Below are 25120 nucleotides of genomic sequence, written 5' to 3'. Positions count from 1 at the left end.
ATCCCAGAAGGGGTTTTCTTTATATTGTGAGCCGATAATTTTCAAATTTGGTGTGCAACTGATGTCCAAATTGATTATGTAAGCCTAATCTTCTATTTTAGTATGTACCTACAATAACCAGCGTTTAATAAAATAATACAATGTGTACGCGTCTCAGTCCATAGTATTTATTTGATTACATTTCATTTTTATGTTTTAGACTAATCACATTCAGTGTTTGATTAAAATAATGAATTTTTTTTTAAAAGTTTAAATTTTTTCTTATGTACCTATACCTATAAATTATTTGATTATTTATTCGGATAACATTAAATAATTATGCTTTTAAAAGCGCATTATTCTGTTTAACAGTATGAACCATTTTATTATTTTTTTTCCAAAAGAATTAGATATCATTAATAAAGAATATTACTATTGTATTTTATTAATATGTAGCCACAAAATCAAAATTTAACTAATAAAGATTTTCTCTATTTGGAAAAATTGGGAGGTAATTTTAGCGTCTAGACTTCCGGTAAGGCTGTCGATCAGTGGAATCAAAACGAAGAAACAGGAACACGCACTCTTTGACCATCGAATATCGTCGTCCATGGCTTACAACGACTTGTGAGAAAATATAAATACATATAACTTTGATTTTGTTCTTCAAAATGTCATTGAAATGAAATATACTAAGTACAATTACTTTATATTATATGATATAATAATGATCGACAGCCTTACCGGAAGTCTAGACGCTCACATCACTAGCCTATACAAGCTCACGAACGTTGACCGGAAGACGTGGACTTACGCTGAACGTATAGAGTTCCAGTGCCGAAAGTCGGTCGGACGGCGACGGAGAAAGGTTCCTATTGTACTTCGGTGTGATAAAGCGCAATGGTCAGTGCCACCGACCAGCAAACGTACGCGGACACCAGCACGATGGCCGCATAAAAATTGTGGCCGGGCACCTCCGCGGTCGTCCAATCGCAGTCCACCTGCAGGTGGTGGCCCCGACCGCCTCGACCGCCCCGATCGTCAACACGAGTGACGGCGTCCACGTCTTTTAGACGCCTGGCCACGAGCGTAGCGCCCCACAGGGCCGGATACCATCGGTCTGTGGTCCGAGCCGTCACGAGTGGCAGAACGGCCTCGTCCAGCCACTGACGCAGAGTGGCGCTACGGCTGCGTATGTTGGCCGCCATAGCCGTAGCGAGGTGATCGAACAGCGTCCGATGGCAACCGGCGTCCTGGACGCCGTACAACACAGTCCGCCCCTGGCGCCATGGCACAACAACAGAATGCGGTCGCGTGTCGTTGTCAAAATACGGAACGGGGTCGTTGTTCCCGAGCAAACCGTAACGGCCCGCGGCTACGCCACCGCAACGTCCCGCCGACCCGTCACCGGGCCTAACCGTCGTTCGTGACTCCCGTTCGGCTTCCCGCCACATCGCTAACGACACGTCCTCGCTGGACCACTGGTCGCTCGCTATCGGTCTCGCCCAACCTCGGCCGTCCGTGCCCAAAATGTACCTGTGGGTAGCCGCGCGAATGATGATTATATTTCGGTATAATCATAATAATAACAATGAAATCATTTACAAATAAACATTATTATACACATCGAGGTGGATAATAGGATAATGACGGACAGTAATTGTATACCTACCTAATAAATATTTAATAATTTTAATATTAAATAATGTTTAATTTCGTGAAGTATTTTCAAGCACAAGACTATATATTTTATCCATTTTTTATAAACACTTGATTTGAAACGTCTTAAATAAATAATAATAAACAACTGTTTAACATATTTGTACAATTGTACCTATATAGTGGTCCCAACGGGTCGGAACGGATGCGTGTGACGGTGGTAAATGGTAATCGTGTGGGTTGAGCGGACACGGGATCTTAAGTCCTAACAAGATCAGATGTAAATAGTACAGGACGCGTCACGGGGGAAAAAAATAGAAAAAAAGTAGTACCTATCCTCATTTAAGCGGTTGATTGGAGGTTCGGGTTAGCTATACCTATATATATATATATATATATATTATATACGCAGGCCCGTCTGCAGTTTTTACCTACCTCTAATGATGTGGTCACTTAGCTGCAAGTTACTCGAAAGTAAATTATATTTAAATAGATTTAAATTTTTAAAAACACTGTCTTAAACATTTACGAAAAAAAAAAAAAAATTCACTTGATATTTTTCTCGAGGTCGTGTAACCGTTTGACCGTCGAGTAAGTTGTCCGGCCCGCATAGTACTGTTGTCTGACGTGTGGCAAGAGCTTGGTGTGTAGGTAACCTCCCAGGGCGTCCACGACGGCGATCATAGCTCGTTTCCTGGCCACCGACGACACGATTTTCTTGGCTTCACCTTTGATCACATCAAAGTACTCCAGGAAACTTACGTCAGCGCCATCTCCGTCGCTGAAATTCGCCCCGGGAATCAGCAACCCGACCGACTTCCTGCACTGGAGTTCTATACGATCGGCCGAAGTCCACATCTTCCGGTCGACGTCCGTCAGCTTGTACAGACTGGTGCCGTGCACGTCCGGACTTCCGGTATCACCGTTGATCAGTGGAATCAATATGACCAACAGTAACAAGCATTCCTTGACCATCGGACTTCGTCGTCCGTGGCTTACATAATGATCGCTCGGCATAGCATCACGTGGCGAAGGCATGTTTGAAAATATAAATTGAAACATACAACAGATTTTTGAACAATAAATCACAAAAATCTAACAGAACGCAAAACACTATACGAATATTGTGCTTTTCATAGACGGTTTAATATTTTTTTACAAATCAATAATAATAATATAACCACGGAAACTAAATGAATACGACGACGGTCAATTGTTCAAAACATACTCACGTAAAATATTATAATATTATTATTAGGTATAACACAAGATATAATATTATAACGGTCAAAAACACGTACGGCACGTGTATAGTGCGAGTAGGTACATAGCGATTTCATGTGAAATAAGTTAACGCGTGTGTCTGATTGATTTTTGTTTTTGCCATAGTAAGTATAGAATATTCATAGCAGTATCTCTATTTTATATGCCCCTTGAGGCACACCTACATTAATTAGAATGTCGTATTTGGATGTGTCATTACGTAAGATATGATTTAATTAATAGAAAAAACCGTTGGGGGTAGACATTTTGGAAGTTTGAATAGGATGCCTAAGTATGGAAAGTATGAAATATGTCTAAGAATACACCAGTACAATGACGGTTTATTTCGAGTGAAGTAGGGATAGCCTCAACTACTCTGTTAACCTGATGTATATCGTACTACAGTTAGGACTGAAACTAAATTGAGTAGGTGGAAGTATATTATTGCTTCTTAGTATATGTGGGAATATACATTCAAAGGTTTTATAAAAAGTCATTCACATATTTTTTTAAGGTGAGGTAATAGGGACGTAGTGGTCTGCATGTGAAGTAGGAATATCTAGTGGTTTGTTTGATTTAGTAGGTAATCATAATAATTATTCGTAAAAATTGTCTATAATATTGAAAAATTCAAAATACGAGAGTCTAAATATTGCGTTATTAAGTAATATGGCTTTTTTGTAAGCACCTAGAATCTCAGCTGGAATTTTTTTTATGATTTTACGATTTTGAATGATAACATACATTTTTTCAATTGAAGAAAAATATTTATTTTTTTTTTGTAAATTTCAATGTGTAAAAATCGTATTTCAAACGAAAAGTTAATTGGTTATACTTTTATATTATTACCTATTTTTAGTAACTATTAAAAGTTTTTATGAGTGGGCAAGTGGGCAAACATTTTTCTTGGTTTTCCAATGCCACTACACTCGGCTCAACCAACTAATCAATAACACGTTTAAAATTAAGTTCTCATAAAAATTATTCATAATATTAAAATTAAAATGTAGCTATGCTTCCATTCAAAAAAGTGAAAAGCTAATTATCAATCATAACAATGAAAAAAGTCAAAATTAAAATATTACTCAAAAATAGTGTTTTGTAATTACTATTCAAATTTTGTAAAAAAATATTTCCAAGAACGTTAACAGTTAAAGAAAACAAGTATTCACCCTTAAATTGTCACCTTTTATAATATATTATAACATTTGTTTGTTGGTATTCAAAAAATGTGTATAATGCCAAAAACGCTTTGGTTAAGACATGCAGACGTGCAAATTATGTCGTTTTATAAAAAATATTAACTTTTAGGTGGATTTGAGACATGCAAATGAAGTCAGTGGTTCACGAGTTGTAGACGTCGGTGTTGATTTATCCGAATTTTACGCGTCTGTCGAATGGGATATTTTAGAGGTTCCAGCAATAAGGTTAGCCTTTTGATTATTATATATATTATATAATATCCACATGATATGTTAATTAGCATAATTTTATTATAACTAGGTATGTTATATTATTATCTTTTTTATTTACATAGTATACTAACTACATAGAAGCAGTGTTGGGTAAATTACTTTAAAAAAAAAAGAAGAAATTATACGCTACTCGTTACTTCAAATATTTTTAGTTAAATTACATTTGCGTTACCTAAAATTATTTTTATCACGTTACATTACTCTTTCATTAATAAAGTAGTCCGTTACAAATAACTTTACTTTTTTTTATTATTGATAACATCATTTTTTTAACCATATATCAACTCATATGATTCAACTATTATGTATATTTTTTACAATCATACACCTAGTAATAACAGACCTATCATAGTATTATGTACAAATGTACTCATCTCACCTGTATGTTAAAAACTCAGAAATCATAATTAATTTTAATTCAATTTTATATTTAAACCAAACTTTTTGCTAATAAAGTAAACATTCTTGGAATGTTTTATAATATTGTTAACTATTATCGGAATCGAAAATAAATATAATTGATTTTTAATTTTTCTGGAATATCATATCGGTTTGTTTTTGTAATATTACATTGAAAACTATTATTTTAATAACATGGAAAATAACGCGTAAATGTGTTATTTCATAAAAATTACTTTTAAAAAGTAATTGTGTTACAATACCGTTACTTTGTGTAAAATTTAATGAAATTACTGCTGCATTACAGAAAAGTGATCGCGTTACAGCAATTTGTAATTTGTAATTTGCGTTACGTTATTACCCAACACTGCATAGAACTATAGAAGTGAATGTAATAATTGGCGTGGCTCGTAAATTTGTGCACGTCTTAAAGTTGTATTGCTTCTATTATCATTACATATTATTTTACAGAAGTTAAGCGGTTAGACTTACATGATGCCACTTTTGTCTACCGTATTTATTCCAAGTAAAATAAAAGTCTAAACACAATTTTGTATTGTCTGTTTGATGGAGTAGGTACATTGAAATTCCTCCGTATTTTTTTAGATTAATCATTATTTATTATTGTTCACAACAATTTTTCCTTACATAAATATGAAAAAAGCATCGAATATTGATATAAAAACACTATGTGGGCTAAGTATTGTCAAAAACAGAACTAAATGAACACGTTTTTTTATTTTTTTTTTTCATCTATTATAGCGTTTAAAATTAACTTCTTAAAGGAAAAAAATCCTAACTACTCAAAAGTATCGTTATTATGTAAGATAATATCATGAAAGTTAAATTAAAAATACCGATTGAACACCAAACATGTAAAATGTAAAAAATACTGTCTATTGGTGTAAGTACTTATATAAAAAGAAACGTTATACCTGAATTAAAGTCAATAAAATATGATTTCTCTTAACTGAAGTAGATAGTTAACATTTTTCGATTTTTTTTTTGATTTTTTGAGTTAAGCAACAACCAGTATATGTATAAGTATATTTTGATTATCAATGTGACAAATATTTTCATACTCCTCGGACACTCAGTGCAATGATTTATCTATTAATTTCTAAAACCCCTGTATGTTACATACCTGCATGCGTATTGTGTACCTATATTGTATAATATATAACATTTGTATATAACGTCATATTTATAGTATAATGTGTATCTCGTTAATTTTACTGTTACCCACCTCACATATTATGTAGTTTGTACCATTGTACCTATGCATTAAAGCTAATGAAACTTTTGGGACCATCGTATAATTTTTAATTATTGGTATGGTTTTCTCTTGGCATAGGCGCTATAAATAAAGTAGGTGTAGGCTGAATCTATTGTTTTGATCGTAGCGTTTATTTTCAACGCTAACAATCGAATGCTCTTTTCATTGACTTTAAACAGATGTATTATATTTTTTTCATATTACAGAAATGAGAAGTATTATACTTGCTGCGAAGAACCATACTTAGACATTACATTCAATATCACGATGCGGAGGAAAACGCTATTTTACACGGTGAATTTGATCATACCTTGTATGGGGATATCGTTTCTTACGATACTTGTGTTTTACCTTCCATCGGATAGTAACGAAAAAGTAAGTGACTATTGAAAATACGTATGTTATAAGTTATAACATGCACAGCGTACATAAAAAACAAACATAAATAATAATATCACGAAATTAATCTTAGGTTAGTTTAAGTATTTCGATTCTTCTTTCGCTGACCGTGTTCTTTCTGCTGCTAGCCGAAATCATTCCGCCCACATCACTAGTCGTGCCACTTTTGGGTAAATTTGTACTATTTACAATGATACTTGACACGCTCAGGTGAGCTTATTATCGATACTACGATAAGTGTACGACGTAGGCTACGTAACATGTTTTCTCAAGGATTGCAATTGATTTTTCAGTATATGTGTGACAGTCGTTGTGTTAAATATACATTTCCGATCTCCTACTACACACGTAATGTCTCCATGGGTCCGCCGGGTATTCATTCACATTCTACCGAGAATGTTAATCATGAGAAGACCTCACTACCAAATGGAAAGGAAGAGGTAATCGTGTAATTATAATGTGTGCAAGTATGGTTCCAATAATAATAATAATAATGTATTGATTTAGTCTGATGGGAACATGTCATCGTATTATGGTGAGGACGTGCAACGGGCTTGAGCTTAGAGATCAAAATTCAGCTGATCAGTTGTTGCATAGCAACGATGTATTTCCTGCCAGGTATAATTTAGTTAAAAAAGTACTCTAGTCACTAATTACATTTTTTATCATCTGACCCTTGTGTTTATATCCATAGGGATTTGGAAAGCGGTGTAATTGGCTGTTGCGAGATTCACGGTCCAATAATAGCGTTAACCAGCCCATCCGAAACAAACCAAAATGGCCCAGTTCCTAAGGGTAGAAAACATTGGCACGATTGTCCAGAACTCCATAAAGCCGTCGAGGGCGCTGCGTACATAGCTGATTACATCAAAAAAGAAGAAGAAGAGAAAAAGGTAAATATATTATGCAATTATTGTTTGAATAACTGCCGATTCAGCTTGAACGTTTAAACTTGAATATTAAAATACAAATGTTTCAAATTTGTTTAAGATTAAAGAAGATTGGAAATATGTGGCGATGGTGCTGGATAGGTTGTTTTTGTGGATATTTACATTGGCCGTGACCATGGGATCTGCAGGGATAATCCTACAGGCACCCACTCTGTATGACAATCGGTTGCCAATCAATGTCCGGTTGTCGGAAATACTCGCCCATACACCAACAGTGAAACAGAATTATAATAACATTATGTAAAGACGATAATTATTGCTCAATATGGTCAACATTGGACAAGTCAGTGACATCCAACAATGGTCCGGAAGAGCGAACGGTAGAGTCCTACAACCACCACTACAATTGGGCTATAACACATATATAATATACACATATATATATTATAAGCATTATAGTTAATAAAATGCGGGATGAGGGACCAACAAATCGAGGACTGCTGGTCGTAATATGTACAATAGTGTCAATTCTGATATTAGATACTATTTTCATGTTCTCAAAATTAGTGAATCAAATAGATAGATATTTTTAGATAATTTGTTTATAAATCAAATATTTATGAGCAGTATAATATTATATATTTATTTAAAAAAAAAAAACCATAAAATAGGACCTGAATTGGTTGTAAGAGAAATATTAATTTTCTCAAATATTATTTGTCTTGTAAAAAGAAACATATAATTCATGTTATTATTTATTATATTAAAAGAAAGTAATAACACTTCATAGTTATATGTACATAGAATTATGTTAACTTGTGAAAAATAAATGAATATATTTGATGACGTTTAAATATGACGAATTTAATTCAGATATCCAATAAATTATCCTGATCTGAAACTTTCATCTTGTGATACAACTCAAGGTAAAGTGTAACTACGTCAGATTACGAAAAAAAGCATATGGTTAAAATATGAATAACTTAATATTTCTAGTATATTATGTAATAGGTATTATGTCAAAGTGGCCAAAAACTGTACAGTTTTTAATACAAATCAAACTGTGTTCAGGCACTCACTCATAACATTATTAATTATTGTACCATGTAATTTACAATTTTATTATAAAACTTCGAAGTCCATTCAGTGTTTCTCTTAATAGTCTCAATTGTCTGATTGATAACCAAATCAGCTCCTTTTAAGTAGCCTGATGATTTATTAATAAATGATTGAATCTGTAAGAAAAAAAACATTTGAATGAAACTTTTGGTTTTTAAAAATATAAATTGTTCTATTAATTACCTCTTCTAATTCTTCTTTAGTTTTCATTTGAGACCCAATAACATTTACATATCTACCTACATGATCGCCTCGAGGTTGGTAGCTAAAAAAATAAAATAAAAATAATAGGTAATATGAACTTTCAATTTATTTTAATTCGTTCATACTACATAATATGATGATAACTCACTATTCAGATATATCTGCAATTTTGCGATACAAAAAGTCTTTTGCTACTGAATATCCAGCATTATTTTTCGCTACATAATAGAATACTGTGGAGGCGTCTTGCTTTCGAATAATAGAACTATCAAGTGACCAATTCAAATATCTAAATCAAAAACAATGTTAAACATTATTGTGTTGTCTGTATTACGCCTAAATGATATTAATACCTATGTAGTAACAATTTTCTTGAACTACATCCTAATGCAAAGAGTATATTCTCTTTTTCATGCCCCAAATTGGAACGCTGATAACGTTCCCATAAAAAGTTCCATTCATCTACACCTCCACATTTTATAGCTTGACAGTAAATAACGGGTTTCAGTTCTCTAGGCAATCTAATATATTTAAATTACAATTAGTATTAAGTTCAATTAAACTTCGATAAAACTCACATATTATTATTGTCTGGGTCTATAATTTTCATCCACTTTCTAAACAAGTCGAGAGCTTGTTGGGTACAGTCCTTTATTTGATGACTGCAGGCCTCGGCAGTCACGATATTTTTAAAATGTATGTCTTCAAAACCATTAATATTAACGTCCATGTTTCTGAATTTGCTATACACAGACGACAACATACGTTGCATATAGTTCTGAAACCATGTTTCATTAAACGACGTACATACAACAAGCAAGAACAACAGGTAAATATTCAAAATATAATAAAATTACAGGGAGTTCGGGACTTATAGTAGTTGATTGACTGTATTGCATGAGTATAGCATATCGTTATTATATTTTTTTATGTCATACAAAATAAATTCGTTTTAAATTGTACGGTGCACTAAATTATGATATTTTTGGTTCTTTTATCTTTAGGTGTGGCGTATCTTCTTGATGTATACAATTTGAATCGTAACTGTGAGTCTACTGAAAGAACATTTGCACTGAACAATGATAAAATTAAGTGTGTCAATACTCGATGATGCGATTATTTCAAATTTCTGCTAACTTAGATCTGACAATTTAAATCAATACTAATTTCCAGTAGTTGACAAAACACTTGAATCGTTAAATCGATACTCATTTTCAGAAGTTACTTAAATTATTAAATGGTTTCGGACAGAGGAAAATAGCAATATTTTGGTTTGGTCGTGGTGACTTGTCGGGTCTGGGGACAGTCACTGGACGACGCCCCGTCACCCCGACCGGTCACGCCTAGGAAACCATACCTTTATTCCTACGTTAAGCTGTATGTCTTAAACGATTTTTTTCGTATGAGTTATAACTCTTTTATTTATGGATAAATGAATAGCCATTGGTAGAATTCCCAGACGTTTATAATTAATAATTAAATAAAAAATGCCTTTTAAACAAACTTGAAACACTGCATGTTTCGGAGTCCTTTTCAGTAAATTATTTATCGGGCCCAAACCGTGGATAGCAGCCAACCATGGTGCATACTCTTTTTCGTGTTTTAAATATTTCAAAAGTTGGAACGTGATTTTGTAGTCAATGTCACCGACTTGTGAAAAGCTAAGCGAATCAACGATTAGCTGTACTCGGTTTAACGTGGGTATAGTTTCGTATTTGGTTGGATCGTTCAGCGTAGAAATGATAGCCATCCAGTTTCGTGTATCGTATAACACTCTAAATAAACCTAACAAAAACATATAACGAATATAGTATATTATAATTTATCAAACGATTAAAACGATTCGATTAAATAGTAGCCCTAATAATATAAGAACTACCGGCCATCTGCATGTTATAGATGACCCACTCGTTGTCTTTGGCCAATGGCGTAGTGAGGTTGTTGTTTTCGCAATTCAACCAGAATTTTGCATTTGTCTGGTTCAAGTCCCCAGAAGTTTTCATAGTGATTGGTATCCACCAACAGCTTTTATTATCCGTACCGTTTGATTTGATCGTTAAATACCTTTCCTGCAGCAGTAAGTACGTATAGTATTATATTAAAATACTTTTTTAAAAAGAATAAATCTCATCAACATAATATAATAAGAATTCCAATTATTTTTGTTCATGAGTCTACCTGGGACAATGTAACCGTGCCCGCAGAATAATCCCGAACGACTTTCAATACGGGATAACCGGTTTGCAACGTCCATGTGTCCATTATTTGCTTCACGGTGAGATTTTTGTCCAAAGTTCCTTGTCGGTGTGCTTCCTCCGTCAATGAGCTCCACAAATCATCCTGTTCGGCGTTGGAAAATTTGTGTTTGTGTATGTAATTTCTAATGCCTTGTTTGAACGTATCCTCGCCAAGGAACGTGTTCATCATGTGCAACAAAAATGATCCCTTTGTGTACGATATCGTGTCGAAAATTTGTGCTATTTCATCGGGATGACCGACGGCTACCGAAACGGGGTGTGACGATTGAAGCGAATCAAGATCCAAAACGTGTAAAAAGTTTTGAACGGTTTCGTCTTGGAAAGAGTTCCATTCGGGGTACAGCTATATAGTATGAAATAAATATAAAACGATAATATGAACACGTTTTTCCATAATAAATTAGATATTAACAACCGTCCGGTGGTAATGAAACTTACGTAATCAACTCCACGGGCTGCTACGTACGTTGCAAATCCTTCATTCAACCAAAGGTCGGTCCACCATTTCATGGTAACGAGATTACCAAACCATTGGTGAGCAAGTTCGTGAGCGATAACTTCGGCTACACCGTGTACGTTATCAACTGTAGCCACGTCCAGATCAATTAACAATTCGGTCTCTCTAAATAATTATTTAATATGATTTTACGGCGGGGTATTGGTACAAACGACGGTGCTGAATAATATTATATGTTACAGTTGAAACCCTAAATCTATAAAACCCAGTTTTAACTGGACAATACTTTACAACCCCCGTTCGTCAAAACTGATTTTGACGAGTTAAAACTAGAATATAATAAACCTCCAGTTTAAATGTTTAAAATAAGAAAAGTTGGTTAAGTAAATGTCGCTCTGCTGTGCAGTAGGTTATCAGTGTGTCACTGTTTAATGGATGGTATTTAATTTAAATTCAATGATATAATATTATTGTATACGAAATACGATTCTGAGTGGAGCTGGTTTGTCAGTGTGGATATTTTATATTATATTCATATTGTTATTAGTTATTATTAATACAGTAGTCAGTAAGTTGAACTAATATTAAAAAAAAGTGGGTAAGTGGATTTCGCTCTGATGTATAGTAGGTTACAAGTGGGTCACTGTAATGGATGGTGTTAAATTTGAATTCAATGATATTATTATATCGAGCCTAACTATAGGCTAAGCCTATAGCCTAACTATACCTAGTATAACCTAACTATAAGAAAAACGATTCTGAGCGAAAACGGTTAATCAGCCTATGATAATATTACCAAGTATATTTGATGATATTATTGTAAATAAAGTAATTTATATATAACCTATTTACGTGGAGCCTTGTTTTCAATTTTCAATCCTTAGCTATAAAAGTTGAACATTTTATACATTTTTAACTAAAAAATAATTATTAAATTATAAATTTGATAAATTTTGTCAAAATTTGAACTTTAAATGCTTATAAAAAAAAATTGTGCCTATGTATTTTTAATATTTTTCAAGTGCTATTAGAACGATATATCAGGAGTTTTATATTAAATTAGTTTTGATTTATGCTTTTGTATAGGTATTTATCATATTTTAATCTATCTATAATTTTTCAATTTTCCGTGTAATTTTGTATATTTTTTAAAACTCAGGTGTGGTGTCTTAAGAGTAAAGAAAGTTTATATTATTTTCACGAAATCATTAATAGACTTTTAAAAAATATGATAAATATAGAACACTCATAAATCAAAACTTTGACTCACTCTGAGTAAGTAAATTTAAGATAGAAAATAACTTTATGGGTGAAAGATGATTAAAAAAATCAAAGTAATACAAATTCAATCTCAAAAATGAGGGCTACGATTCAAAAAATTGTTATATTGCGCATTCACAGAACAATAGATGTATTATTAAATCTTTTATGCAGTAAAAAACCTAATATTGAAATTCAAGATCATGCGTTCAAAATACTTCTTGTTATCTTTATCGTTGAACACATTGTATATCAACCGTCGGCGGCGGTGTTACGAGACACGATAATAATATATTAGATTTTTTACCAAACCACAATATTAAGTGATTGACCATGAATAGTCCTAAAATTACACTAAATGTTTAATATAGAGATACTTGGTGCTCGTTGCAAGTACTTTGTACAAAACGACCCGTGGCATTACACAGTATTAATATATTATAGTCCCAATTTTCTGTGTACATAATATCCATATGCTGAAAATATTTATTTAAGAATCCTTTAGGCAACAGACGAATATAGATGTGAACTATATCTGTGAAGACGTATACTAAATTAAAACTAGAAATGCCAGTCACTATACATTTTTCGTACCTATATTATTAATGAATAATGATTATATATAATAATATAATATCATACAATATTGATAACCGTGAAATACGACGCACTTCAATATTATAGTATTATATTGTAATATTGTACTGGTATTTTCAAATTTTCATTTTACGTACCTATATGTGACGAGTCCCCAATTCTCCATAGCACCGGCAGAAAAATCTGGTATGGCCGCCATGTCTTGTTTTTGCAGCGGAAATTTTTCATCGAAATAATCTTCGTAGTATTTCAAGACCTTCGGTCCCAAGTTAATGGCTAATTCTGTTTGATTGGCTGCGTCCTTCCTGGATATAATACGGAACTTCACTTGGTCATATCCCCTATTTGCTTCAGTGTATACGAAATCTGACACCATGTATGCTACTAAATAAGTAGACATCGGTACAGATTCCTCATATTCGTCGAAAACATAATCCGGTTTTGAAGGGCTATAACATGGAATTACCACTTTCTATATTATAATATCGTACAAAATTATTCAATTAAATATTATAATATTATTTTTACGATGAACGGTTTAGGAACCTTGTATCAATTAGACTTGCCTGTTTGTTTGTTTCATCAATTTCATATTACTTATCGAAGTCAATCCTTTTTTATGACCCAAACATATCTTGAATGTTGCTTTATACGCGGGCTCGTCAAAACAGGGGAAAGCTCTTCGTGCGTCCGCTGGCTCGAATTGTGTTACAGCTAACCATCTACGACATTATATTACAATTGGACGGTTTGAGGGGAAGGAACGAAATCACGAAAAATATGTTTTCTTTTTTTTTATTACGTGTGCTTCGCACTATATTTATATAATAATAACGCACCTCGTTTGATTGCTTTCCTTGTCCACGTAGCTACTTTTATAGTAACCTGCTAATTGGTCGGTGATGTTTCCGGTAAATGGTATGGTCAGCACGTATTTGTCCCCGGGCTTGAAGTTTTCGGTTGACTTGACGTACATTAGGTCTTTCTTGGGATCAAAGGAAATACTATCCACCGGGAAGATAAATCCAAAACCGTTGACCACCACGACACTTTCAGTATCGATGTTCAAACTGTTCGAATGCAATACTATGGTATCGGTAGCTTCTATGCATGTCATCTAATTACATTAATTATCATATTACATGATGTGATGTTATTATAAATTATTATTGTTTTTTTTTAGTTTTAGTGGAATAATTAACGTAAGACGTTGTTAGTAAGAAATTTGAATTCAGTAAAAAAATTATGAAGTTTTCATTAATTCAAAATATTCAAATAAAAATCAATATCATTAAGCACTATTTTGACCAGTGTATGATATGAAAGTATACTCGGATATTTTTTAAAATTCAGAAAATTGTAAATTTTTTTCTCGAAAATGACGTGTATATGTTATGTTTTTATTTTAAAATTTCATACATTTCAAGACATTTTGCCTTTTTTGAAAATATAACATAATTATTAGTTATTGTGAGTAAGATAATTTACTCGAATATAGTATGTTGCGTACTCACACGAATACCGACTACTCCATCAAACATGAAATTATCCTCCAAATACGTATCCACGTACAGTTCATAGCTGACGGGGTTAAAATTAGTAGGTAATTTGAATTCGCTAGTTTCTTTCGAATTAACAACCGGTCCCAGTAGGGACAATGCGATGATAAAAATCATTTTAAAACCCACAAACTTCATTCTAAACAAATTTTAAGTACAATTTTATACATAAATAGGTACCTAATAATAATATAATTATTTTACACGTATATATTTTTATATATTTTCTAAATTTTAAAATATTTTAGAATTTATTGGCATTGAACCAAATACTTATTATTGTGAGAACTCCATTGACTGCACTGAACATCAGAATTATGTTAATACATTTGTAATTATATGATTGTTAGTTGTTACCAATTTGCCATAATGGTAAAATAATAGGTTATAGATAAGAAATATTTGATAATATAGTACCTACTTATAGTTAAACAAAAGTCACAAGACTGATTAAAAACATCACAGAGTACGAGTAATATAATATGTTGCTTACGTCTTATTTCCATTATGTAAAGATGTTTACTAATAAATTAACTTGATTACATATTATATTTAATTGATTAATTAATATAAAGTTTACACGTGGTCGATTAAATCATTTCAAAATTATTTTAATAACACATTCGGTCCGGTTGTTGGCTCATCTCGGACATATGTAATTATTATACATTCACATTTTATACTTGATATAGTAGATGTGCACAATCTTTACAAAGTATATCAGTTCTTATAGAAATCGCTGGCATGTGCAGATATTTAAAATACCCAATAATTTGTCATTTTGTCTAAAATATACTATAAAATAATAAAATATTATCGTCTTCTGGATGAATATCGGATTGCTATGGGTAGTTAAATGTACAAAAAAACGTTAATCTTAAGTTAAAAATCAAAACTTTTGGTCACTTATTGAAAAACCAACATTTTATAACACTGTTCCAATGAACAGTTAATAATGAAAATATAATGCAGAAGAGTGTAAAACAATATGTTGAAATATTTTCAGATATTTAATATTATATTTTAACATAATCTTTAGATATTCATCCTATCATAAATATTATGACGTTGAATGATATTTCCTTTAAATTTTTTATTGTATTAGTTAAAACTTAGTGAAAACAAAATTCTGTAATACATACCTACTTATGTAAGTTATGCCGAAGAGAAGTACAAAGTATTTATAAAATCAAATATAATTGTACAAACTTGAAGTAAATCTTAAGATGACTAATAGAGGTTGTACAACCGAAAGGACTGCCAAAGTGCCAAATGTAATTAACTAACTATGTTGTTCATCTTTCAGTTGTCTTTATTACACCACGTAGTAAGTAGGTACTGTTGGTGGGAAAAGTTCACAGCTATAAAATTGTCGTCACAATGTAATTTATTATTATAGTTGTTATTTAGTCGTATTTCTAAATATTCGAGCTCCCGTCAATAACATCCTTCAAATCCTGCACGTTTGAAGTTCACCTATACTATGTTGTTATAACTATAATAATAATTTATCCCTCGAAAAATGTTATATAAATAAGAAAAAAAAATTGTTTTCTCATTATTTGTTGTTAAAAATATAATATAATATAATAAGTATTTTATATTTTCACTTGCCACGAATTTGCTACTCCAGCTAATGGCTATAGTAATCGTTATGAATTGCGCAGTTACGACTTACCTGAGCATGTTTTGGTTTGAAGGTGATCTGGTAACAATTGAATCACTACTGAAATTAGTGCCTACGTCGTCTATCAATTTATATACTCACACAAACCCGCTGCAGGTAAAAAGAGAAACATAGTGGAAAATAAAAAGAGACAGATTCCAAGAAACTGTAGATAGCGTACGTGCACACCACCAGATTATTTTTAATACAATATGATTGATAATAATACATAGGTTCATATCATTGATTAGGTTATATCATTTATGCCATATCATTTTTAACGCACAATAACATAAATAATAATAATTTTAATGCATTACCTTAATCAAAATATTATAAAAATAATATAATATAATAGATATGGGAATTCCACTAAAACGAATGTATACCGTCATTGAAATAACGATAACGAAATTTTAAAACATTTTACATTTAGGTAACTAAAAAATCTTTTATGCCTTTTGCCAAATTATTAACGTCTTTAACTTTCAATAAATATTCCTCAAACAAATGTATAATATTGATGATATTAAAAGTACAATAAATTATTTATTGCTGTATGTATAGCTCAAATATTGTTGAGCTTATACTCACATATAATTTTTTTTACATAAAAAGCATTGTGTGATTATTGTCATAGCAGTTGCCAGTTCCATTTTGAAAAACTAAGCATCCTCTAATAACATTGGTTTATTATGTACAAACATATTTCATAAAATTATAAATATATTTTACATATTATGCAGTTTTAATAGAGGATATACCTAATGCACACACATACAGTTTAACCATTTTTTAATTTTATTAGCAATGTATAGTGACAATAAATTAAATATTGGGGGACGGAGTGGCCGAGCGGACTAAGGTATAACATATATATAATATATAACTCTAATACAGGAGTAAAGAAAAACAAGTAAAAAACCTAACCTAACACTTGGTTAGAAATAATTTGAATATAATAAAATATATCAAAAAAAACAAAGAATAAAAAGAAATGTAAAAAACTGATCGTTATAGGTACGACAATTTACGAATGAATCGAACAGCCCCACCCCCGTCGCAGACGTCACCTTTTGTAGTTGTTGCCATTTTGTGTACTCGGCTTCATTGACTTTTGTTTCGTATGTAATCGTTATTTAAATATTTTATAATTTTTTTGTTATGTATTTATATAACAGTATTTGTTTATCGATCTTTGGTCATTCGTATGAAATTATTTATCTTTGTATGGTTATTGCTTTTTTTCAAATTTCATAATAATATTATAACCCTGCAAATCTACGAAATATGTGGGTACCTATCTATGTAGCAAAATATTGTTATACACAGTTACTCATACTTGAGCAATTTTGGGGTAAAACTACGTTTAGTAGGTACACTAAATACAAATAAATGTGTACCACACATTTTGGTACACTCGACAAAGCACCGCTGGACATAAGTTCAAATATTTTAGATTTGTTATTTTTTTCTTATTATCAATGTAGGAAGTACCTATAATATGATTTATTAAATACCTATACGTAAACCAAACCGATAAAAAGTAAAAACGTGTATAATCTTATATAATATGTTATGGCTCGTGGGCAAAGATAGAAACTAAATACTGTGGTTATAGTTATCATATACTAGAGGTCTGCACGGGCTGATAATTTACAGCCCGGTCCGGCCTGGTTATATTTTTTGACAACCCGGCCTGGCCCGAGAATAGTTTGTTGTGAGTAAGCCCGGCCTGATCCAGCCCTGTCCTTCCCAATGCCCATCTAAAAATTATATGGATTAAGTACGGCACGGTTAAGCCCATTTATTTTCGTCCAGCATGACCCTGGTAAAATATTTTGTGATTTCTAAGATAACTATCATGTTACATTTTATAAAATGTAAAATCTGACCCGCGAGAATATGAAATAGTTTTTAATACTTAGGTATATAAATAAAAATTACAAGAAATGTATTTTTTTAAAGCTTGTGAATCTCCGTAAGAGCTTTGGCACTTGGCTTTTTGAAGGTATGAATGTGATTAGTTATGTGATTATAAAATCAGAAATATTCATTGCGTATTTGCATTATTACCTCAAAACCACAAATGAGCGTATAATTACCACATGGTCTTTTTTATAAAAACGCCACAGTCTATACTCAATACTCATCAATCATCAGGCTTAAATATGTTCATAACAATTTTAAGATATGCGTTAATGGTTCAAATTATAATTCACTGATATGTAAAAAAGTCCAGAACGCGCCTGAAGATTATCTAAATTTATCTGAGGTTAGGTACTACCTCGTGTGTAAGGTAAACCGGGACTAATAAAGAACAGAGTAGGTATAGACACATTTCTTGTGTTTTTTTTACACTCATAATTATATATTTTTATAAATTGTCAAATGTACTTAGGTATAATATCGCTTTATAAATAGGTACACAAGCTGCTAAATACTCAACTATCGCCTTCATGAATAATCTAAAGTAAGTATTAAAGTAGAAATCAAAAAAATCAAATGAAAATTAATGAAAAAATCATTTTACTTCATCAAAAAAAATTTAAAAAAATGTCTTGTCGGCAGGCCAAATAGAGTTTGTCCACGCGCGCCATATATATGTAAGCAGTGTTGGGAATTATCTAGATAAATATTATAGTGCCCCAACAAAATTATAAAACCAATATTACTAAAATTTTTTTTTTTTTTTTTTATTAATGATAAGGCTTCAACAACTAAGGTTATTAGCCTGCAGAAGGTTATAACAATGAAAAATTATAAATATTTACAACTTATTGTTTAAATGTGTATAATAAAAAAATTTGTATATAGCTTCTGTGTTTTCTTCGCTGAGGGCAAGTCGGAGAGAAGATGAATTTTTGAATATTTTCCGAGCTACGGCGTATTTTGGACATCTAGTGACAATGTGGTCGATCGACAGGTCCACGTTGCATGCGTCACATTGTGGAGCAGGTTCCTTGGTGATGAGGAATGAGTGGGTGAGATGAGTGTGGCGCGGGTTATAATGACCTCATCCCTTCTTTTGAGGTTACAGGAGAAGTTCAATTTTTTTATAGAGGGCTTGATATTTCTCAGTTTATTTGAAAGAGGGACGCTGGTCCATTTTGTTTGCCATGTGTCAGAGATTTTGGTGTTAATAATGTCGAGCAACTCTGAGGATGTAGTTAGGTTTATTTTTAAGGCATTATGAGGAAGTGTGGCTTCATTTGCGGATTTATCTGCTCTTTCATTGCCAGAAATGCCGACGTGAGAGGGGACCCACATGAAAGAGAAAGTTTTGTTAGAGATAGATATCAGTTTTTGGATGTGTTGTACTAGTTCATTCTTGGAGTATGGATTCGAGATAGATATTAAAGCACTCAGAGAGTCACCTATGATGGTGAAAGAATCCGAACTTGAGGAGGAGGCGATTTTCAGTGCTTCAAAGATGGCGTAAGTTTCTGCTGTGTAGATATTAGTGCTAGGAGGGAGAGAGAATTTATGATTTTCATGACCTATGATTGTTGCAAAGCCCACTCCATTAGAATTTTTGGATGCATCAGTGTATATGTGTGTGCTGCTGGAGTATTACAATTAATTAAAAATTGTACTAAAATTCTAATATAATATAAATTATTTATAAAATTAGAAGAATATATTTATTGTTATATATGCGGGCTTGCACTATACATCGTTCTCTACTAGCTATAATAAGCATATTAAAATTAACTTCATAGAACTGTATTTTAAAGGCTCAATTCATTTTTATTATATAATATATTATGTCATTATATTGATATAAATATAATATTACAAAAATACTAAAAAACAATAAAAATAAGTGTAAAAAAATGATATTTATCTAGATATTTATATAGATAAATGTATTGGTGTATTTATCTTTATCTAGATAATTTTTTAGTTATCTATTCCCAACACTGTATGTAAGCCACGGGTAACCATGTTAGGTTACTCCTGCAGTCCTGCTGTACAGAAAACTGTTACCTAGGAATATTATTCTACCAAAAAAATTACCGAATTTACATGCATTAAATAAAAAGGTAACAGATTGTAATACCTAACATTATTTTCAAATATTATAATGAATATTATTCATGTTTTTACGGAGCTGAATATGTTCCTTTAGGATACCTACTCAACAAATATTATTTTATTTTTATTTCGTTTTTATTTCATTTACGATAAGCAATATAATTAACTTTAAATATCTTATTATTTTAATATTTTGTCGTTTTTATCTGTTATTTTTGTTAAAACGTTAAATTTCGTAATTTAAAATATTTTGTTAATTATTCATAATATATTGAAGCATAATTATTTCAAGTTATGTTAGTGCTATACTAATTATTGGTTGCTATATTTAATGTACCCTTCCCTTTTCGGCCAGTGTCACTTTTCGGCCAAAACTTACCGTTCCCTTTTCGGCCAAAACATACTGTTCCTTTTACAATCATAACAACTTAACAGTTTTTATATTTAATTAAATATGATTGAATTCAAAAATGTGATTTTTTGATAAACATTCTTACCTACAATTGAGTGAAAAAATAATAAAATAAAACAATTGGCAATAAAATGATTTAACATATTATTATTAACTTAGTCAAATAAACTAACAATTCATTTTTGTTTAAAAATGTTTCTATTTTTATTACCTTTACTACTCAATGTAAGTTTAATTTCGTTCATAGTTGGTTATATTTTACTATCATAATTATTATTATATACCTATTCTTATTACCTGTGTGTGTTATATGACTATATTAATTTTTATTCGATTAATGTAAGTAATAAAATTGATTATAAATACTAATATAAATATATAATATAATCAATTTTAATAATTATATGTTATAACAGTTAATTGCCAATTGTTTTATTTTTTATTTTTTTCAATTTTTTTACAGTTGTAGGTAATAATGTTAAAAAATCACTTTTTTGGATATAAAAATTGTTAAGTTCAGTTGTTATAATTGTACATTTTAAAGAAAACTGCAGGTACTGGCCGAAAAGGGAAAGGTAAGTTTTGGCCAAAAAGTGACACTGGCTGAAAAGGGAAGGGTACATTTTGGCTGAAAAGGGGGCCGCCCACTTATTGGTATCATAATATTAAAGTTTACTTGATAGCTGCTCAAAACAGAACATATTTTATAATTGCGTATTATCGATCGCGCATTTAATAATAGTTATAACTTATACTAATGGCATTGGACGTGGTTCTGTAGCTTTAAACGTAGACCAAGTGGTGACGGAGAGATTAAAACAAGTTTTTAATCCGCGTTCAGTAGGTACCTAGTTACTGAGTTTATTTTATATTACTTTCAGAATCTATATTATAATCTGTCAAAACTTAAAACCTACTAAGTGATATTGGCTGCACACGTCGATATACGTAGGTACGTCGTACATACTATACATACATCTATGTGCAATTAATCAGTATGATATAAGACCAAGTCATGGATGACCAACGATAAATTTAAATAAATATGAATATTTTTATAAATAGGTACAAGTTGAATCAATATTCAAGCATGCTAAATACTCAATTTTTTTCATTAAATATCAATATATAATATAACCTCCATCGGCCATCATCTTGTTGTATATTATTTGAATACTTTTATTTAAAAAATCGTTTTTTACAAGTGTATTTTAAAAACTTACAAAATACTTTTCCTTTGTATTTCATTCCAGAATACTAAATAATTTCTTTTTACCGTCGTATTTCAACGAACAGTTTGTTTATTCCGTGTATTATAATTTTAAAAATTGTTGTTGAAATAAAATTGTATAATGCTTATAAGCATTTAGAAGATTTTATTAAATTCGGAGTCGACACAATATACATAAAATTCATAATATCTAGATTCTAGGTACCTTGCTGAAGTTTAATTGGAGAATATAATAGATATGTGACATCTGAAATTATTGAACCAATTAAAGAATGTATATTATATTATTTATTTAATTTAATATGTATTAATAATTGTAGGTACGTATACATTTGTGACTGATAAACGTGCAAACATTATAACTTACTATGAAAAAATAATTATATGGTATTTTGAATATTTTTATAATTTATTTGTATTTATATTGAAATACTTTTAAAAGACAGTATTTGAATTCGTATTTCAAATACAAATGACACCAAGCTCCTCTTTAAATACGTATTCGAATACATTTTAAAAGTGTTCTAATGGGACTGGCCCCCATATAATTTGACCCTGTTATCGTGGATTTTTTCCTAAGTACAAAAAGTTGAATAACTCAGAGCTACTTGTTCTAATTTCACTTTATATAGGACATTAAAAAATAACGGTTTTATTTTTAAAAATAAGTTTGGATCACCACAAACTACTCTTTAAATGGCATTTTTAAATAATAAAATATCTTATTATAATATACAGCCTATACCTAGGTAAATAAAAGCTTTTATATTTTATAGTGATATTTTATTTTTACTTTTTACTGAGGTAGGTACTGAAATGCCTTTTGTAGGAATTACATTAAAAGGATAAATTATTTGGCGGAACTTTTAATTATTATTCCTTTTTAACTAAATCCAGCAATGATACTCGGCACTAGTCAAATATATTAATTATATTACGTTTTCTAACATAATATATAAATATAATGTATTATTATAATATTGTAACAACGACATATTGTAGAAACATTTATTTATCGTATTTTATTTTTTTAAAACCTAGTTTCAGCTGAAAACTCGAGTTTGGAAAATAATAATAAAATTAAATAAAGTGAACCTAATCACTATAAAAGATTTGATTGAAAAAAAACAAAAATCAGATTTAAAACCCTTGATCATCGGCTCGCATGGAATGCGTAATGTTCAGCGTAATGAATTCGAGTTATTCCGTTCGTCCTCGTATAATGTTTATTCAATTTATCGAAAAGATAAAACATTAAATTACGTTAAATTGTTTTCAACAGAACAACATACAACGCAATTATTTGCCGATGTTAATTCCAATAAACTAATACAATATTGCATTATATGAAAATAATTTCAATAGCTGAAATACATTTTCTGTAATTATTGTTATAGGGACCGATTACGTGATCAATGATCAGGGATTTACGCGAGCGCAGACTTTAGTCGTAGCTAGAGTATCAATCCATGTGACTGATAAAATGTGGTCCACAAAAATATAAATCCACCTAAATAAATACTCATCTTACTAATATACATATAAATAATTATTATGGTTTTAAAATTGCATGAAATATTTCAGTTTAGTAAGGAATATAATAATAATAATAATAGGTAACAATTTAAAACCATATAATATATAGTCACATTCCTATTTCTTACTCAAATATTCAAGTAAATACCTACTATTCTATGAAATTGAATCTATTTAATATAATAATATAACGAATATGAGTCGCCGAGGCTACGACACTACGACAGTCTGGCTTCGTTCATTATTCGTCCCCGTATTTTCCCAGCTTGAATTGTGATGTTCATTCCTGCGTTACAACGATTACATAATAAATTATCATCGCGCGAGTAAAATGGTTACATCGGTTTTAACGCGATTATAAACTCTTGTGCCAGCAGCTGTCGATTAACATAATAATATTCCCCCCCCCCCCCCCCCCCCCCCCGACCACCGAGTATCACTGCAGCATTTTATTCCAATCAAAATTTAATCGGAAAGAAAAAAGCATTTCTTAATTACTGCTGCGTACCCATAACCCAATTATTATATAGTAATTATTATTGTTTGGCCGTCGACCGTCAATATACGTCTTCTACTCTGCACTGAAAATAGTTGCGCAATAAGTAACTCAATTATTGCGTTTTTCATTAATGGTTTATTTATTTATTTATTTGTATTAATTATTAGTCGTAAACTCAACAGTCAATATAATTTTTATATTTAATGAGTAGGTATCTAATATGATTTAGGTATTAAGGATGAATAAAATAGTACAAGGCATTTCTCACTTGATATTTCAAATAATATTACTATACACTATAATTAAGTAACATTCAAAATGTAGTATTTTTACAGAAAGTATTTATGTTTATGGAAATATTTTTTTTATACAATATAAAATCAGTACGAGAGAAACTTTAAAAATATTTTCTTATCGATTTTGAATGACAGCTCAATACATTTTAATTTTATATTCTAAAGCAAAGTATTTTTTTTTGTAAATTTTAATGTATAAAAATCGAATTTCAAACGAAAAGTAAATTAGTTATAAATTTATAATAATACCTATTAAAATATTTGATGAGTAGAGAAGTGGGCAAACATTTTTGTGTATCACTCCACTCCGCTCTTCTACACTTTAAATATCTACTTATAAATTTCTAGTTTAAAACTCAATCTTCATGTGCTGAAATTCTCAAAAAAAATTGTGTTTATTATGTAATTATATTATGTAATATAAAAAAAAAAAATTTTAATTTTTCAAAAATAGTGGTTTTTAGTAACTTTAAATTATGTAGATAAATACATACTTCTAGAATAGTTGATAATAAATGTTTAAGAAAAATTGTTTTTATTTTTAAAAAAACCACTCTGTAGGTATAATATACTTATATAAAATTATACCTATATGTGCGCTGGTAATCAAACATTTTGTTCAGATCCAAAATAATTTAGTTAAATCAT

The 25120-nt window shown here is 30.8% G+C and overlaps 2 protein-coding genes and 1 pseudogene across 2 annotated transcripts in view; 1 reads left to right on the top strand and 2 right to left on the bottom strand.

Moving 5' to 3' along the window:
* LOC132943472 (acetylcholine receptor subunit alpha-like) overlaps positions 1-7986 on the top strand; it is a 54331-nt gene extending 46345 nt beyond the window's left edge. The window contains exons 7-13 of the mRNA XM_061012484.1: positions 4213-4328; positions 6258-6426; positions 6524-6660; positions 6744-6890; positions 6958-7068; positions 7145-7343; positions 7441-7986. Of these exons, the coding sequence (XP_060868467.1) occupies positions 4213-4328; positions 6258-6426; positions 6524-6660; positions 6744-6890; positions 6958-7068; positions 7145-7343; positions 7441-7644 (1083 nt within the window). The 3' untranslated portion in view covers positions 7645-7986. The remainder of the gene's footprint in view (positions 1-4212; positions 4329-6257; positions 6427-6523; positions 6661-6743; positions 6891-6957; positions 7069-7144; positions 7344-7440) is intronic.
* A 95-nt stretch (positions 7987-8081) lies between these two features.
* LOC132943470 (aminopeptidase N-like) lies at positions 8082-16601 on the bottom strand. Its single transcript, XM_061012483.1, has 14 exons — positions 16473-16601; positions 14750-14933; positions 14075-14352; positions 13802-13957; positions 13373-13684; positions 11360-11543; positions 10842-11264; positions 10543-10732; positions 10168-10448; positions 9242-9441; positions 9017-9184; positions 8812-8952; positions 8643-8724; positions 8082-8575 (listed from the first exon to the last, which is right to left on the bottom strand). Exons 1-14 carry the CDS (start codon positions 16478-16480, stop codon positions 8435-8437), a joined length of 2748 nt encoding a protein of 915 aa, XP_060868466.1. The 5' UTR covers positions 16481-16601; the 3' UTR covers positions 8082-8434.
* A 2580-nt stretch (positions 16602-19181) lies between these two features.
* Positions 19182-20033, bottom strand: LOC132943635 (uncharacterized; annotated as a pseudogene).
* Positions 20034-25120: the final 5087 nt, after the last annotated feature.

The sequence above is a fragment of the Metopolophium dirhodum genome, chromosome 4, assembly GCF_019925205.1.
Source record: "Metopolophium dirhodum isolate CAU chromosome 4, ASM1992520v1, whole genome shotgun sequence".
NCBI lineage: Eukaryota > Metazoa > Arthropoda > Insecta > Hemiptera > Aphididae > Metopolophium > Metopolophium dirhodum.
Note: the sequence above shows the minus strand (reverse complement) of the source record. Positions and strands in the feature narration are given on the sequence as shown.

Excerpts from the sequence above, each read along its gene's own strand:
- LOC132943470 (XM_061012483.1), bottom strand. Across the intron at positions 11,544-13,372 it reads TGGGGACTCGTCACATATAG|AGAGACCGAATTGTTAATTG; the intron begins GTACGTAAAATG and ends ATAATTATTTAG. Across the intron at positions 8,953-9,016 it reads AGAAAATTGTTACTACATAG|ATATTTGAATTGGTCACTTG; the intron begins GTATTAATATCA and ends TTTTTGATTTAG.